Genomic DNA, 18,954 nt, shown 5'->3' with positions numbered 1-18,954 from the left:
AGGATCACTGAATGTCTGTTGGGTACCTTTTTGGTTGAAGTGCCTTCTTTTTGCCAAGCTTACATGGTTATCTTATATTTATAGTTGTCAATATTATAAATAGCTAATCAGCGCAAGACACTTGTCTATTTCATGTATGTATGTTGGGTACGGCTAGTATCCCTATCAATGAAATTACTTTTTTGTTGATAAAATAAATAAAGACAAAGGTCGCTGAGGGATTAACCCTTTATGTTATTATCTTTGTTTCATTATAAATTTATAATTGTCATATAACAACAAAAATTTATCGTTTCTTTATTTATATAACTTATAGTATTAATAGTAGACAACAAAATTTATAAATGAATTAATGATAATATAAAATTAATTTTTTGATCTATTTATTATTTTTTTATTTGTATAAAATAACTTAAGATGATTATTATTTTAGGAGAAAAGGAGTAATGTATTTTTCCTTCTTTACTGCACAAAATCAATTTACATTGGGTCAGTCTGACCGAACAACTATTTTATTTTATCAGTTTACTCCTCAAAATAATAATTTATCCACCATCTGCTCCATTGTTCTACTCCTATCGTTTTCTTTTTCTAGTTTGGTTTAGATACTTTCTGGGCCTGTGTCTTGCAACCAGACTGGGCTTGGTCCAGTCTCTCTTCTAATTTTGGACCATTTTTATGTTGCTGTGAAATTGGGATCCAATCTTCTCACCTAGTCCAGATTAATGATACCGTCTAACAGCCTCCTATATATACTACTACATTTTATTTTGTCACGGGAAGTGAAGTGCGTGGCGGAATTGAATCTAAGTTTTTGATAGCTGTTATGTTACATCTAATATTGACAATAATAAAGCATATCAATAAGGATTGATACAAGTAATAACAGTTTATATCATTTAATCAAGTGGTGATGGATATGAAATAAATTGTGTTTAGAGAAAAATATTGATTACACTTATGATTTCCAACTAAAATTTGTTAATATTTTCGACGGAAGACAACTTTAAACTAATATTATGTTCAGAAAAAGAAAAACATGAAATAGAGGATAGAAATGATAATGATGATGGCCACATTAACGTTAGTGGCGTGGATAAAAAGTGCGTTTGATACAACATAAACATTAATCACTAATCAGGGTTGCACCGTGTTTGCCAGACCTGAGAAGCAAATCAAAGTCAGAAACGGTCGAGCGGCAAAAGCAAATAGCTTTCCATTCGATGTTGTTTTTCGTTTTCGCGCATGCATATTTCTTTTCGTTCCCACAAAAGGAAAATGGAACGTAACCACTAAGCACCCTATATTTTTGCGGTGAACTAGGTAGAAGAACGAGAGAAAAAAAAGAAGAAAGAATTTGAAAGAAAAAGATGGAAAAAGGAGGGGAAAACATAATAAGTTTTGGGAACACTTCATCCAGGTAGGACTTGTTCTTTAACATAATTGTACCAAACCAATTTGGCATGGGGGAAAGCGTTGAAGAACTGTTTTTTATTTTATTTTTAATCATAAATATCTTATATTTGAGTTGAGCTTACTCTAGTTGATTAGGATTATTATTGATGATAAAACTTTATTTTTAAGTATTTAATGTAATTATATATCTAGCATTTAAACAAGAGTAAATTAATTTAGCTGAAATAACTCCTTATCAATTGATTCATGTTATTTATTTTATTTTTTTAAGATAGTACGAAATGTATACTTAAATTAATTTTAATTATGAATCTTATATTAACACACGTGTATAATATATAGATTTGATTTTAATAGTAAATCAAACCGCCTTTATGAGTTGGAATGCCATCTGGAGTTTATGTAAATACATGGCGGCGATTAAATTCACCTAAGATTTCGGACTTGTCCTCTTTGTCAACGCCTAAAACATTAATTTTCTAACCTAAACAACCCAATCCTGTTTGGTCGATCGCTCAGTTTCCAGTTTCCAGTTTCGACATAGTACTAGAAACCTTGATGCACTCTTTCATTTTCTTGAGGCTTGCTAAATACCGTATCAGCATTTTATTAAATATTGGATGGAGCCAATCAAACTCAAAGTACTTATTCTCAGTTTGTAAAAAAAAACTTGTTAGTAATACACTTTTCGGTATTCTCTTTTTAATATACTTTTGGTATTAAGTATAACCTCTCTGTGTGGGTTTGATTACCAATTAAAATTATGCAAACAAATGTTATATGTGATTGATTAAAAAAATGTTTGGTTTGTCGGTGGAGTACCAAATTCAGTTTAGACTTTGGAGGATAAACCCATTTTAATGACATATTTAGTTACCTTCAAAAATACATTTACACATAAAAAATTGTGTGAATATATTTATAGAATAAGACTTGAGTTGTTTTTATAAACTTAAATTTGTAAACTTTATACGGGTGTTTCATTGGAATTTCTTACTTAAAAAGCAATTGCTCGTTTTTCGAAAGTTTTCTAAAAGAACTAATAAAATAAGTAATTATTCTTCTAAAATAAATTAAGTAGTAAATGTACTTAAATTACTCTAGTGTGGTTAAGGCCTTTTTTTTAACTTAAGATTTTGAATTTTTATTTTCGTAAAAAAAACTTGAGAATTTCAGCTAAAACAATTAAAAAATAGATAGTATTAATATTCTAAAATCAAAATTTTTAGTCCTCCATTTTAAAAAATTGACAATTTTAATCCTAGTGGAAATCAAACCCAATACCTCTTACACAAAAACAAGATAATGAACCACTGGACTACACAATTCCTAGAGTTAATACTGTAGACAACTTTTCCTATACATGATTACTACACGAGTTATTCATTTTTTTCTGATATTATTATAATTATAAAAATTAACTAAATTACGTAAATTAAATTATTTTATGAAATTTACTCAAATTATTTAAATTTTTATAAATATGTAAATGATCAAAAACTATTAATATGTAAATTATAAAAAATATTGAAGTTTTGTTCATTTGTATAATTTAAATAAAAAAAAGATGTAATTTGTATAAATTACATAAAATAATTTATATAAATATTTTACATTATTTTATGTAATTATATTGATTTATATACTTAGAATGAATATAACTTATATATTAAATAAATTTTAAAAAATATTTTATTTATACAATTTTTTAATAATTAACATATTATAATTACACGAAATTATTTCGAGAGTAATTTCATATTTTAACTATAAAAAATTATTTTATTTATTAATACATATTTTAATTATAAAATTTTAGTTAAAATATAAATTTAATGAAAAAATAATTTATATATCAAATAAAATGATCTTTAATTTACAAGTTATTGTTATTTTACCTATTTTTTATTTTAATTAATCCTGGAGTGTCATTCACAAAACGTGATGGCAAAAGAGTGGCACACTGTTTAGTTTCTTTATCTTTTTTATTCTATTCATGATGTCCCATGTTATGGACCAAATCATCTTACAAAATGTATCTACTGCTTTTTCGTCTAAATAAAATCCATCATCTTAATTGAAGAAGAAAAGAGTAATTGATTTACGTCTACTTGATTAATCAAGATATATGAATTGAGTCTTATAAATATAAAAATGTGATTAAAAAATAATGTTATTAGTTAAACCAGTAAATATTTTATATAAATATGATCGTGAAAATATTTTATTAGAATAATATTAAACATTAGTTGACTTATTTACAAGTGTATTTTTTTAACTTGAAAAAATTATGGATTTTTTTCTCTACTATTTTCATTTTTTTCATCTTTATTAGTTTAATGGGCCATCTTCTTTCAGATATCCTTAATTACTAGTATTTCTTTTTGCTTTTGACCATCAAAGACTATTTTTGGACAATAAATGATATTATATTTTTTATAATTGTGATGCATTTTTTTAATTTCAAGACACAAAAAAGTTTTTTTTCTTCTTAAAACCTATGAGTTTGACTTCTAGAATTTAAAAAATACTCAAGCGTTTCAAATGAATCAATTAAAAAAAAACAAAACTACTAATATTAATTTTCAAATATTTAATGTACTTTTTGAAAAATATTTTTCTTTCAAGGTTTTTATTTCTTGACAGCAACTTTCAATGTTTTATTAACTATAAGAAATATTGCTAAATAAATTATAACGCTACTCGACTAACTTATTTTACGAGACAGGTATGAATAAAAAAAAATTACGAGACAAGTTTGTTTGCTAAATTTATAAGATTGATGATTTTTTTTCATTTTTAATTAAAATTCGTATTTGGATTATCGGTCACAACATACGTCAACGTCAACCTTCGCAAGTTTTCAAGAAACACCATATTTCTTGCTTTTAGGGTGAATGTGCGTCGGATTTTGTGCATCTCAACCAACATAACAACTACACTTGGGCATTTTCACTTAAATTTCCTTGATGTTTGTCTTTTTCTTTTTTTTTTCATTGAACGCTACCACTTTGTACTTAGATCAGACTAGTGAGGCTAAAGTTTGATTTTTCAAATTAAAAAAAATATTAAGCATATCAATTGATACTATTAAAAATAAATAAGATTAATATCTAATGAATTGAATTTTTTATTTAACTTAACAATTAAAAGGTTATTTAAAATATATTGTAAACTTAAGTAAGATTTGTAATTTTTGCTCTCTCTTTCATTAAATATTTTCATCTTTGTTTAATTTGTGACGTCATTTCAATTAATACATTTAATAAATAATATTAATATTTTATAGAATTTTGAAATATATTTTTTTTTAATTTAACAATTAAAAGGTTATTAAAATAACATTGTAACACTATTGATTTATGATTCTCTCTTTCATTAAAATTTTATCATTTTTATTTGGTTGAGACATTTTTTTTAAATGTATTTCTCAATTGGTTTCTATCAAATCCAACAAATGAACATGGAAAAGTGTAAGGTAGATACTTAGATGTTTGAAAGGTACTTTAGAGATGTGTTTATAAGAATTTTCAGATGTAGACTTAGGAGGAGATTTTGATACCAAGAAAAACATCACATGCTACATTTTTACTTTGGGAGGTATTGCTGTGAGTTGGAAGTCTAAACTTCAACATAAAAGGAGATGATTTGGTCAAAGAATTTTCTCAATGAATTAGGAAAAGAACAAGATAATGCTTCAATGCTCAGTGACAGTCAAAGTGTTATAAATCTTGCTAAGAATCCAATCTTCCATTCTAGATGGCATATTCATTAAGATACCATTTTATGAGGGAGTTGATAAATGATGGAGACTTATCTTTGTTGAAGATCTTAGGATAGGAGAATCCAATAGATATGTTGATATGTTGACTAAAGTTGTTACAGTTGATAAACTGAGGCTTTGCATTGCCTTAGTTAGCCTTCAAGGATAATTAAAGATGAAGGCGCTACATTAGGTAAAGAGTCGATGAACTCATTGCTTACAAGGAGTTGCTAGAGTTTGGAACTTAGACCCCAAATGGAAGAATTGTTAGAGTTTTTATGGTCTTAGTTTCTTTGTCTCACATCGCTTAGTTTGTAAAAACTTGTGTCTCATTAGTGTTATATATAGAGACACTTTCTAAGCTTTAAAAAGTCCAAATAGTAAGAAAGTTTTCTTAGTATAACCGTGAACATACATATATTGTGCCGAACCAGGTTAAAACTTTGTGTTTTCTCTCTTTTCTCCTAATTTCTTTTTCTTCTTTTTATTATTCTATACTAACAAAGTGTGACTAAATATTTCTCTCTCTCTTGTTTATTATTTTGAAATCTATGAATTCAATTTTTTTGGAATTAAAAAATCACTCAAGCATTTCAATTGATACAATTAAAGTATGAATAACATTAATATTTATATTTAGTAGAATTTAAAATATTTTATATTTAATTTGACTATTAAAAGGCTGTTAAAATAATATTATAACGCTATTTGACTAACCTTTTTTATGAGACATGTGTGATTTCTAAATTTGTAAGATTTATGATAGAGACAGAGGACATATTAGTGAAAGAGTCCTTTTGTAAATGCATTGGACAAATAAACCTTTATTGTTTCTTAAGTTGCAAAACTACAAATCACTTTGTAAATTTTGCAATTCATCCATATAATTAATGTTTAATACTAGAATCACTGGGTCAATCTAGTAATAGGAAAATTTGAATAGTATATATGACATCATAGCTTTGAATCTCAATGGCTCCATGGTAAAAAAATGTTTAATCTCTACTGGTTGTAAAGATAAAAAACAATTTCTTCTAAATTCCAATAAAAACCATATATTTTAATACAAGATATGGCTAAGATTAATTTAACACTCACATTTTAATTATACTCAAATAGTTTAAATTTAATATCATCAAAATTATTTCCAGTAAAAATTTTAAAATAAACACATACTTGTTTTAAATGTAGTATATGGTGATCATTTAAAGACACAAGATAGTGAATTTACAAGTATGAATAATATTTTAAAGAGTTGTTGATTAGGCATCAAGATTAAAAAGAGTCTTAGCATCCGTATATGTATTCAAACTAAAAGGATTAATACTACATTAGATTACAAATAGCGGTAATTATTATTGTTTTTTAAAAGGATTAATTATGTTCGTAGTAGTTAGTTTTTTTTGTCTCTAGGTTTATTTTTCTAATTTTAATTGCTATAAGTTTGTGTTCTTTAATGTTGATTTTTGCAAGATATTTTATTAATTTTTATTCTTTATAAATTTACTTTTTTAAATTTTAGTTTGTTTAAGATTTTATTTTTTTAATTTATAATTTGCATAAGTTGATATTTATAAGAGTTAAAATTAATAAAAATTTTATAAAAATCAAAATTAAAAAAAAACAAAACCAAAAATATATTTAAAAATGCTAAAAATATTATTTTATTTTGAAAATTATTAAGGGGTAATATTATTTTAGTTCTTAGTACGTAGCATGAATCGATTATTATTTGAATCTGTAGAATTACAAAAAATGAAAATGAAGATAATCAACCTAAAAAATGAAATTAAATGAAGGCTTCGAAAGTGAAAAGAAAGGAAATAGTGATGCAGGAGAAAGCCATAATAGCCTGAACGGTGTGAATGGGGTGGCCGTACAAGCTTTCTGCAATCACTGACGCTGCTTCTGCATGCAAAGTACTCGCATGCCCTAACTTACGCCATCTTTAATTTCTCTCTCATCTTAATTAAATATTAACAAATAATTTATCTAAAAACAAAATTAATTAACTGAAATCAACGGTCAGGGTTACGCTGTGACACTACACGCTCCGAAAAGGAGACGAAGGAAGGCGGTGGAACAAGTTAGCAACGAACGCAGGCCAAAGTAGGAGTGAGCGATAAAATCAATCAAACACCTCGAATGTATCGGCGCAAGTTAGCAAGAGGTGTGTTGAGGGTGTAAAAGTGGTGATGATGTACGGATATTGTGAGAAACTGCAAAACGACTCATGGAAGGAACAATAAAAGCAAAGGGGTCTTGCTTTGCAGGTGTACTGTACTATACTAACCCCTAAACATAACACTCACCCCACGAAATGGACACCTCTTTAATAACCATATTTATTTATTTTTCCTTCCTAAATCATAATCACCCTAAAAAGATACTCTTGCTAATTTTTGTCTTTCTACTTCTAGTTCCTACCTTGCACCTCAACACGCCACGTTCTCCGCCACTACTGCCCCTTGAGTTGGGGCATGGCAATGGAGGGTACTTGTTTAGAGAGAGAAACCACCATAGTGTGAAGCAAACTTGAACGAAATTGTGTGAAACGTTCATTTAATTTATTATTATTTTTCTGTTTGGAACAGGACACGCCTCGCTCGCTCTCCTTAAATCTCACTTGTCCTTATTTGGTGCTCCACTTCCTTCTCTCTTTCTCCGTTAATTTGTTTTTGTTTTCTCCGCCTTCCTTGTATGAGAAAGAGGAGAGACATGGACTCTCCAAACACACAACAAGGCCTCCTTCCCTCCAAGAAAGGTAACTTCCATAGCTTTCTATCAATTTGGAATCATTATCTGTTTCTCTGGCATTACTTCAATAGAATAGTGATACCTTTCTTTTTATTAATTCTATGGTGCTGGATTTAACAGGACAAATATTTTGTACAATCTGTGGGTGAAAGTCAATAACTATTATTGTTTAAGTGGTTTAGTAGATGATTAATTAATCGGTCCTTGATTTTCATCTGGGATCTCGTCAATTTATACTCTTTGTTCATGGATCGGGTTTTCTTTTTGTTAGTTAATTCTTCATTATTATTATTATTATTTTTGTTATGGTTTTACAGGTGTGAAAGATAGTTTGTACACTGAACTGTGGCGTGCATGTGCTGGGTCATTCGTTTATGTTCCTCGCGAAGAAGAGACGGTTCTCTACTTCCCTCAAGGTCACTTGGAGCAGGTTCAATCTTCTTTCTCTTTTACTTAATTTACTACTTGTTCTTTTAATCTTGTTCTGAATTCTTCTATTTTATTTGTTTGTGTGGATCTCTTATGTCGAATGTAGAACGAAGATGGTAATTTCCAAGGTTGTCATGCATGTATTAATTACTGCATTTAATTTTCTATCATGCTGAATTATTATTAATGTTTTGGATTATCATTTATCAAAATAATACTATAAAAACTTAGTTTACAAAACTAAATGTATCTCTTAAATTTATAAGATTTACGGTTTTCTTATTTCTCTAACCCAATTTCGATTTTCTAGGGAATCGCTTATGGTATATGCTCTTGTTCTGTTTGTGCTGTTTGTGTGTGTTTGATTATCAATTAAAAATATGCAAAGGAACGTTTTATATGTGCATGATGCAACATTTTGTTTCTTGATTTTTTGCTTTGGAAATGGTAAATAACCTATGCATCATTACAAATGGATTTCCAAACATACTTTCTGTCACTATCTGTTGTAGACAACTATAACTTTATACTCAGTGTGTGTTTCATTACAATTTCTTACTAAAAAATAGTTGCTCGTTTTTTCAAAAGTTTTCTAAAAAGAACTGATAAAAATAAGTAATTATTTTCTTAAAATAAAGTGAATAAAATATGTGCATCAATTACTCTACTGTGGCTAAAGGTTTTTTTAATCTATGAGTTGGACTTTTTAAAAATTTTAAAAATACTCAAGCATTTCAATTTCAATTGACGCGATTAAAAATAAATAACATTAATATTTAATGGATTTTAAAATATTTTTTTAACTTATGTAAAATTTATTATTTTCTCTTTCGTTATTAAGATTTTTTTTCATTTTTATTTTATCGTGGTCATTTCAATTGATATGATTAAAAACAAATTAATAACATTAATATTTGACGAGTTTTTAAAATATTTTTTTATATAACTATTAAAAGGATCAATAAAATAACATTGTAACGCCCCTTCGGCTAATGTAAACTTTATGATTTTTTCTCTCTTTTTATTAAGATTTTATCATCTTTATTTGATCTAGACACCATTTTAATTTATACGATTAAAAATAAATGACGTTAATATTTGATGGTTTTTAAAAATAATTTTAATTTAATTATTAAAAGGGTTATTAAATAATTTTGTAATGTTATTCGACTAATGTAAGATTTATATTTTTTTTTCTCTCTTTCATTTATATTTTCTCATTTTTGTTTTATTGTGACGTCATTTGAGTTGATAGGGTTAAAAACAAATGATGTTAATATTTGAGGGTTTTTAAAATATTTGTTCATTTAACTACTAAAATGATTATTAAATAATATTGTCATGCTATATGTTTAATGTAAGATTTTATGATTTTTTTTTCTCTCTTTCATTAAGATTATCTCATCTCTGTTTGAATAGAACACCATTTGAATCATTTAATAAATTTGTAAATATTTTTATTTAACTATTAAAAGGGTTATTTAATAATATTGTAATGCTATTTGACTAATGTAAGATTTCATTTTCTTTTCTCTCTTTCTCTGAGATTTCCTCATTTCATATTTTTTTATAAGAATTTCATTTGAATTTGATACGGTTAAAAATAAATGATGTTAATATTTAATGATTTTTTTATTTATTATTAAAAGGGTTATTAAATTATATTGTAACACTATCTTTACCAAATTTTTTTTCTTTTTCATCAAGATTTTATCATCTTTATTTGACTTGGACATCGATTGAATTGATAAGGTTAAAAACAAATGTCATTAATATTTAATGGATTTTTAAAATATTTTTTATTTAACTATTAAAAGAGTTATTAAATAATATTGCAATGCTATGTGATTAATGTAAGATTTATTTTTTTTCTCTTTTTCTTTTTCATTGAGGATTTCTCATCTTTGTTTGATCGGGATGCCACTTGAATTGATAAAATCAATGTTAATATTTAATGGTTTTTTAAAATATTTTTTATTTAACTATTAAAAGGGTTATTAAATAGTATTGTAATGTTATGCCACTAATGTAAGATTTATGGGTTTTTATTTCTCTTGCATTAAGGTTTTCTCGTCTTGATTTGATCGGGACATCGTTTGAGTTGACGCAGTTAAAAACAAATGATGTTAATATTTAATAAATTTTCAATTAACTATTAAAAGGTTATTCAATAATATGGTAATGTTATTTGACTAATGTAAGATTTACAGTTTTTTCTCTATCTTTTTTTAAGATTGTCTCGTCTTTATTTTATCGGGTCATTATTTGAATTGATACTGTTAAGAATATATAACAGTAATATTTAATTGATTTTTAGAATATATTTTATTTAACTGTTAAAAGGATTATTAAAATAATATTGTAATGCCATTTGACTAAGATAACATTTATGATTTTCTCTCTTTCCTGTTAAGATTTTTTCACATTGTTTTACCATGACATCATTTTAATTGATACGATTAAAAATAAATAACATTAATATTTAATGAAAATTTTTAATTTAACTTAACTATTAAAAGTTTATTAAATAATATTCTAATGTTATTTGACTAATGTAAGATTTACGGTTTTCTCTTTCTCGCTTTCATTAATGTTTTTTCATCTTTGTTTCATTGTAACGTTATTTCAATTGATACGATAAAAATACATAACATCAATATTTAAAGGATTTTTAATATATATTTTACTTAGCTTGACTATTAGAAGGGTTATTAAAATTATATTGCTACACTAGTTGATTGGTGTAAGATTTACAATTTTTTTCCTCGCCCATTAAGATTTTCTCATATTATTTTACCGCGATGTAATTTCAACTGATACTATAAAAAATAGATGACATTAATCTTAAATAGATTTTTAAAATAATTTTTATTTAACTTAACTATCAAAAGGGCTACTAAAATAATAACAATATTACATTTTAATTGATACGATTAAAATAAATAACATTAATATTTTAATGGATTTTTATAATTTTTTATTAACTTGACTATTAAATGGGCTATTGAAATAATAATGCATCGAGGCTTGGCTTTCATCAAAGCTTCTATTTACATATAAAAAATATATTGTAAAATGCTATTTGAGTAATGCAAGATTTATGATTTTCTTTCTCTACTCAAAAACCTAAATCCTAAATCCTAATGTTTTTTCGAATGCCATGCATTTTTTTTTTACTCGATCACTACAGCTCTATACTAAAGCTAGATCACACTAGCGTGGCTAAAATTCTTCCTCGTTCGTTTATTATTTTGACACCTGTCAATTTGATTTTTTTTGGAATTAATCCTATGTTTAGTAAAAGACAAAATGGAAAGAAATAAAATAAATAGGAAAAGAAACAAACAAGCATTTTTTATTGGTTGGGGAAAAATACAGAATAATTGACTCATAAAAACAAAAGTTTAATTTTTTTTCTAACTCAAATTTTAAACTTTTCTTTTCTTTCTTATTTTTCTTCCTTTTATTTTCTTTGTAATTCAAATATTAAACTTTTCTTTCCTCTCATTTTTTTTTCTTTCCTACCAAATGAACCATAGTACACTCAAGCATTTCAAATGATACGATTCAAGTATAAATAACGTTCATATTTAGTAGATTTCAAAATATTTACTATTTAATTTAACTATTAAAAGGGTTGTTAAAATAACATTATAACATTATTTGGCTAACCTTTTTTTTTTACGAGATCGACAAGTCTGACTCTAAATTTGTTAGATTTGGGGTTTTCTTTTCTCCCATTTTTTGTTTTCTCACCTCTATTTGACTGTTCATCTTACTCAAATGCTCTTGTTATCTTTCCTTTTCTTTGGGTCCCTGACCATTATGACTATATTATTTAGATCACTCCAGTGTCTTTGAGTTCTTTCTCTTTTATTTTTTTAAACCTATTCGGTTGGATTTTTGGAATTTGAGAAATACTCAAGTACTATCATTTTACTTCTGTTCCTTTTTATCCTTTTTATTTATATTTCAAAGGTTTCTATGTAAAGATCAAGAATTATAATAAATTTTGTTGGTTATAATAAAATAGTTACTGGTATGAGGTTTTCTATTTTACTCCTTTTTATTTCTTCTTCACAACAAATATATACGTGTAAATAGAGACAAATAAAAATATAATTGATAAAAGACTAATTAATGTAATGTTGAATTTTGAAAACAAATAATAAATAAAAACAAAAATCTTCTTAAAATCCGACACTATGGTTCTATTCTTGGGTTATTCTGGCGTGACTACAATTCTTAATTTATCTTTGTTTTCCTTTTTCGGAAACATATGATTTTTGTTTTTTTTTTAAATTTAAAAATACTCAATCATTTCAGTTGGAACGATTAAAGAAATAAATAACATTAATATTTTTCATAAAATTAATTTATTTTTCAAAATATTTTTATTTACTAATAAAAGAAATTAAAATAATATTGTAATGTTATTTAACAACCTTACGAGACATGTGTGTTTCCTAAATTCGTAACGTTTACTTTTTTTCTTTTCTCTCGTCCACTTTCTATTTTCTCATTTTGTTTGAGAGATGCACCTTCTCTCAAATTCCTTTGATCTCTTACATCGGAAAAAAAAATTCCTTTGATTTCTGTCTCATTTTGCTCCTGAGTCCTGACGGCTATATCTTTTTACTTAGATAACTCATGTGTGGTTGAAGAAGTATTTTTTTCTTCTTAATCTTTTTGAAACCTATGTGTTGGACTGCTTAGAATTTAAAAGGTACTCAAGCATTTCAATTATATTTTGATATCATACTAGATTTTAGAATTAGGACTTATCTCAACTCCACAAACTAACTTGTGAAGATTGTCCAAATTTTATAATCTCTACTTAAATCATCGTGAGACTAAATACACCATTAGCTAGGGCAGTTCTTAAAGAAGCTGCAATTAAGGCTGGTTAGGGGTAGTGGTAATTAAAGCAACTTTTCAAAGAGACTTAATTACAGCTCAATTTATTTCAAGGATTAGGATCGTTTTAATCAGGAAGCATTTGGAAGATTTTCTATGAAGTTTATTGGACTTGTTCTATTTCTATAAATCTTTCTTTTTATCTTATTTCAATCAATTTTACGATTAAGCTTATCAATAAACTCTCATATAATTAAATTTTATTAAATAAATGCTTCATTAAACTGGTTATCTAAAAGTGCGCTGTCCCTCATTGACAACTTCTTTCAAATTCTTATGCTCACTAATCTGTTTATTCTAAAATATTGTGTTTACTTGGCATCGTTTTATGTGAACTTTTACATTAAAAGTGATCTTCTATTGTTTCCCCAAAATTATTACCGGATCCTAAGTTGTGCTAGATGGAACATGTATTTGTATACAAAAACCATATTTTCTTATCATTACCATTTTCATGATCGAATGATTGGGATGTGGAATAGGTTGCTGCATATACTCAGCATCAGCAAGATGGTCACATGGAAATTCCTGTGTATGATTTGCCTTCTAAGATCTTATGCAAGATTATGCATATTGAATTAAAGGTACTGTCATCTTTCTAGCTACTCTGGTTAATATCGTTATTAACATCAAGTGTTTAATGCATGTTGGAAATAATGTTCTTATGTGGTTTCTGCAGGCCGAAGCCTTCTCAGACGAGGTTTATGCTCAAGTTACATTAGTTCCGGCGCTCAAGGTTGGCCACTTTATCTTCTAATATCATCTACCTTCATCTTCTTCCATTATTTCTTCTTTAAAAGTGCAACTATTATTTTATTATTATAGAGTTTAATGACCTTCAGTGTAAAATACTTTTATAGTGTTGTCCAATCACAAATAATGGATAATATGATTTTTAAAGTGATTATAATAATAATAATTTTAAATTAGTATGCTATAGAGTTTAATGTTGAAGAATGAAATAACAATTTACCTTGTACGGCATGCAAATATGGATAATGTCTTAATAGAACTGATTATTGTTTTGGATCTTTGCAGCAAGATAACCTTCGTTTGGAGGTGGAAGAGAATGATCAGATACCTTCCATAACTACAACCTATACTTTTAGTAAGATACTCACTCCATCAGACACAAGTACACATGGTGGATTCTCTGTTCCGAAGAAACATGCTGATGAATGCTTCCCTCCGCTGGTTGGAATACTTATCATTTGTCGTCTTTTTTTTTATTTCCTTTTTAAGAATTTGGCTTATTTCTGGTCATTGATATTACAGGACATGACTCAACAAACACCAGCGCAGGAAATTGTTGCAAAGGACTTGAATGGGTTTGAGTGGCATTTTCGACACATATATCGTGGTAAGTTTAGATTATTTTCTTTTTTGTCAAAAATTTCTGATTCAGTTGCAACAATATACTGAATGTAGAGACACAAATGTTAATGCTAAGTTGAATAATTCTAGGATCCTTCTGATTATGACATTAGTCCGTGATATTTCATTTCGAAACTAAATAATTGAAAATGCATGTTAGAATTGATTTTTTTTTTTTTTTTTTAAATTAGAAGAGTCAGAAACGTGTTTACTATTTTACCTCCTTTTTTTTTTTAAATCAGTGATGAAATTTTATGATCATAAGTTCTGGAACACGTGGACATATTTTTCTTGCAAGAAATGCTTGTTTGGCTCCATATTTGGTTTCTGAGTTAGATATTTTTTGAAATGAAATGCAGGTAAGCCGAAACGACACTTGCTTACTAGCGGTTGGAGCACATTCGTGAATGCAAAGAAACTTGTTGCTGGAGATTCATGCATTTTCGTTAGGTACTTTCTGTTTCCATGTCTCCGTTTTCCCGCCTCCCCACAATTTTTGTTTATTGCTATTCCATAGGAACTCTAGTTAGAATCACGAGTTATTTTCTTTTCTTGTCTTGCATCAAGAGAAGTTAATCATTGCCAGTATAGTTTTCAATTTCCACTAGGTAGATTATAGATTTTGAAGGAATAGTAGAGAATATATTAGTGGCTTGTGCTTTTGGCGGTTATTTAAAAAATGTCATAAGAGGAGCTTTGTAATATTCTAAATGATTTGGTTTATTAAATGAATCTATTCAAAATGGAAGTGTAAGTAACCAGGACAGTACTTATGTCATTGCAGAGCGGAATCTGGAGAAATTCGTGTTGGGATTCGTCGGGCAACGGAACATCTCAGCAATGTATCGCAATCTTCATCTCTGATATCGGGTCATAGCATGCAACTTGGAATTTTGGCTAGTGCTTCCCACGCTGTTAGCTCAGGAACCATGTTTATTGTCTATTACCACCCATGGTGAGTTCTTCAGGATTTGTCAGATTGAAAATTCTAAAGGACATATCTACTTCTCTTGCATTGTATTTGTAGATGTATATATATGCCCTTTGGGCATACGTTTTAATTGGAATGAGCTTTCTATTACACGTATCTTTTGCAGGACAAATCCCTTTGAATTTATTGTTCCTTTGCGAACCTATCTGAAGTCAACTGTACCAGACTATCCAATTGGAATGAGGGTACAAATGCAGCATGAAGTTGAAGAATCTTTAAGAAGGTAATGATGTCAAAGTTTTGCAAGTCATGCATGGTTTATTTGGAAATGCATCTATCCCCAAGAAAAAGAAGAAAAAAAACTTACAGAAGCTTTTAATGGTAGTTATAGCATCTACAAGGAAACCTTTTGTAACCAGGTCTATTTCCTTTTTGTTTGAGTAACCAGACATGCAGGTACGATAATTGGTCATGAAGATATCGACAAGATTAGGTGGCCTGGTTCTGAATGGAGATGTCTCAAGGTAATCATATTCTTTTCAAGTCTTTAGATTTAGTTCCTTGAAGTTATAATACCTTTCTGTTTTATTTTGCTTGATTCAATTAAATATATGTCTCTTCTTAGGTGCAATGGGATGCCGTACTAGATGACAAAATGAATCCTGAAAGGGTTTGTCCTTGGTGGATTGAGCCCTTGGAATCTGCCAAGGAGAAGAAGCAAGTTCCTGCTCTCCCCACAACAAAAAAAGCACTTGCACTTAACCAGCGCTCTTTGCCTGGAATAAGTAGCTTTGGCATGCATGGTCCGGGCTTATACATTCATCTCTCTAATTTGAGTCACCTGTAAAATTCTCTTGATTTGAGGAAGCTAAAAGATGTTATGTTATAACTTTTCATGTTTAGAAATAAGAATTACATGTGATCTTTCTTTAAGCATTGTGGACTATTTGAATTCTCTTGCTATCAGATGGTCAGAATTCAGCTGGGCCTTCATCTCAGACTCGGAGAGAAGATAGAGACTTGCAAGGTCAAGATTACAGCGGCATACATTCTGCACAGCCTTTACAAAGAGCACCACCAACTGATGTTATCCACCCCTCGAAGGTCCCAATCCGTGGCTCGCGGTTTGGGAAGGAGAATCCGAATCAGCTTCCCTTTCCCATGCAAGGTCCTCTTCATAAATCTCTTAGCAGATCAATGTCACTTACACATGAAGACCTGTCAATTACAAGCTCAAATCTAAGCTCCATTGGTTCTGAATCTCTGGGATGGCCTTCAACTGAATCTAGAAATGAAAATGATGTTCCTTTTGGGCAGCCTGGCAGTTGCAGTACATTCAAGCTTTTTGGAGTTAGCTTAATTGACCGCTCCTCGGAGCTCCCTTCATTGCAATCTGCTGCTTTCAACAAGACTTCGAGTCTCCTTTCTAATCCTCCAATGCGTGTTGCCCCAGGGAAAACATGTAAGAAGTGTCACCGTGTTAATAATCGGAGCTGCACAAAGGTACGTAGCAGTGTAATATTTATTGTTGGATTGACTTGGTTTTCTTGAGATTTGTAGGAAGTTTCTCATTGTTATGTAATATTTATTGTTTCAGTGCTCCTAACTAAAATATAGGCAGGTAGGATAGATAGAAGGATGCTAGTGCTAGTAGGTCAGCCTAATTAGGGAATAAAATTGTTGATCAACCTTTTTTTTGGGTGCTTGGGAAAGGATTTGTGTAACTCAGCAGATTTTTTCACTTGGTAGCCATCTAGAGAGGATCCAGATTTTTTCAGTTGGATAGAAAGGGTACCAAGATGTAGGCATGCTAGATCCTTATTGCTTGACTGTCCAAGCGTTTTGGTAATAGGTCAGGATTTTCACCCTCGGGATACATTGTGATCTATGAATAATTCTAAATCTTCCTATTAATCTTGCTAATTCCTTTGTTGAGTGTCTTGTATTTTTAAGACATTAAATGCATTTACTTTTTTATTTAATACTATTTCTATAAAGCAGTAGTAGTAAGAAGATTTACAGGGGGATATAACATTACTCAAACACTATAGTAAGTAGCTGAAACATTTTTATCTTTTCGTATTCAGAGACATCTGACAAGACAACTAACTATTTCAGGTGCTTAAGTTGGGAACTGCTCTTGGAAGAGCAGTCGACCTTGCACGCTTTCATGGATATACCGAACTCATTGCTGAACTCGACTCCATGTTTGAGTTTCGAGGAAGTTTAATCAATGAAAGCAGTGGATGGCATGTCACATGCATGGATGATGATGGAGACATGATGCAATTAGGAGATTATCCATGGCAGTTAAGTAGTGGTGAAACTAACAGTATCATATGAAAGCAAGATTATATAATTGAATTTTTTATACTTCTTTGCTGTAGGTGTTTCTATTTGTTATAAATAACAAGCATGATATTTGTAAACTCTGCATTTCCTTATTAAAATTTGCTTTCTTTTTGTAACCCCCCAAAAAAGTCAACTGTTTCCCTTTTTTCTTTTTACACATAAATGGTTTTGAATATTTACTGTCAACAAATAAGGAAATTTATGTAGTGAGAAGTCATTTTTATATGAGAGGAGCAAATTTGAGTGTACAGTCATAAATACATGGTCGGGATTTTTTTCTTTTAGGTCATGATCATTTATAAAAGGTCGCATGTTTTTTAATTTTTACTATTCATGATATAATTTAATGGTTAATCTTTATTTTTCTCACATACATGAAGTTGTCTTTGCTCTGCTAAATTACACTCTTTTTTGTTTTTGTTTTTTTTGCTAACTTTTAGTATTGTACCATCAAACTATGCAGGGATTTCCAGGGTGTGGTGCAAAAGATGATCATATGTCCAAAGGAAGGTACTAACAATATCAAGCCAAGCTCCTCAGCAAATCCATCAAGCCTTTAGTTACCTTCCTTTTCTCCCTTTCTCCTCCAGTGCATGCATGCACAGCTTGCAGTACCGTGTTGTTTCTGGTTCCAATACATTTCTCTTTTCCTGACAATCTCGGAGATCCGCAATATCATAAGTTTCTGCAGTGATGGCTTTATAGAAATATAGCAATCATAGTTAAATTTACAGGGTGAAAAAACCAAAACTGTTTTTTTTGTTGTTGTTTTAAGAATCTGTTTTTCATGATACTTGTGGAAAGTACTCATGATTGTGAAATAAATAATTGACAATAATTAATGCATGGCCATTCCGTCCTCATGAACGGGCGTTGCGTTTAAAATCTTGTATCATTCTTATTGCTCTCTGGTTTGGTTGCTTGGTTTTATCAGCCGGAATTTTCAGAATCTCTGGTTTGGTTGCTATAGTTACCAAGGAGTTTGTCTCAGGTGGTTGAGTGTTGAAAACCGCTT

At 28.9% G+C, this 18,954-nt stretch overlaps 1 protein-coding gene across 1 annotated transcript; it reads left to right on the top strand.

Annotated features, from left to right (window-relative positions):
• Positions 1–7,313: 7,313 nt before the first annotated feature.
• On the top strand, positions 7,314–18,730 carry LOC100802387 (auxin response factor 2). The gene is made up of 15 exons (XM_006604634.4): positions 7,314–7,672; positions 7,774–7,943; positions 8,254–8,366; positions 13,765–13,866; positions 13,962–14,018; positions 14,321–14,476; positions 14,558–14,642; positions 15,016–15,106; positions 15,441–15,611; positions 15,754–15,870; positions 16,036–16,111; positions 16,213–16,390; positions 16,555–17,090; positions 17,706–17,896; positions 18,403–18,730. Exons 2-15 carry the CDS (start codon positions 7,880–7,882, stop codon positions 18,497–18,499), a joined length of 2,034 nt encoding a protein of 677 aa, XP_006604697.1. The 5' UTR covers positions 7,314–7,672; positions 7,774–7,879; the 3' UTR covers positions 18,500–18,730.
• The last annotated feature ends 224 nt before the right edge of the window (positions 18,731–18,954 follow it).

Source organism: Glycine max, chromosome 19 (assembly GCF_000004515.6).
Source record: "Glycine max cultivar Williams 82 chromosome 19, Glycine_max_v4.0, whole genome shotgun sequence".
Taxonomy (NCBI): domain Eukaryota; kingdom Viridiplantae; phylum Streptophyta; class Magnoliopsida; order Fabales; family Fabaceae; genus Glycine; species Glycine max.
The sequence above is the reverse complement of the archived record's forward strand: the minus strand, read 5'-3'. Positions and strand labels throughout refer to the sequence as shown.

Excerpts from the sequence above, each read along its gene's own strand:
- LOC100802387 (XM_006604634.4), top strand. The coding sequence starts at position 7,880 with ATGAGAAAGAGGAGAGACATGGACTCTCCAAACACACAACAAGGCCTC. Across the intron at positions 14,019-14,320 it reads CATTAGTTCCGGCGCTCAAG|CAAGATAACCTTCGTTTGGA; the intron begins GTTGGCCACTTT and ends GGATCTTTGCAG. Across the intron at positions 14,643-15,015 it reads TTTTCGACACATATATCGTG|GTAAGCCGAAACGACACTTG; the intron begins GTAAGTTTAGAT and ends AATGAAATGCAG.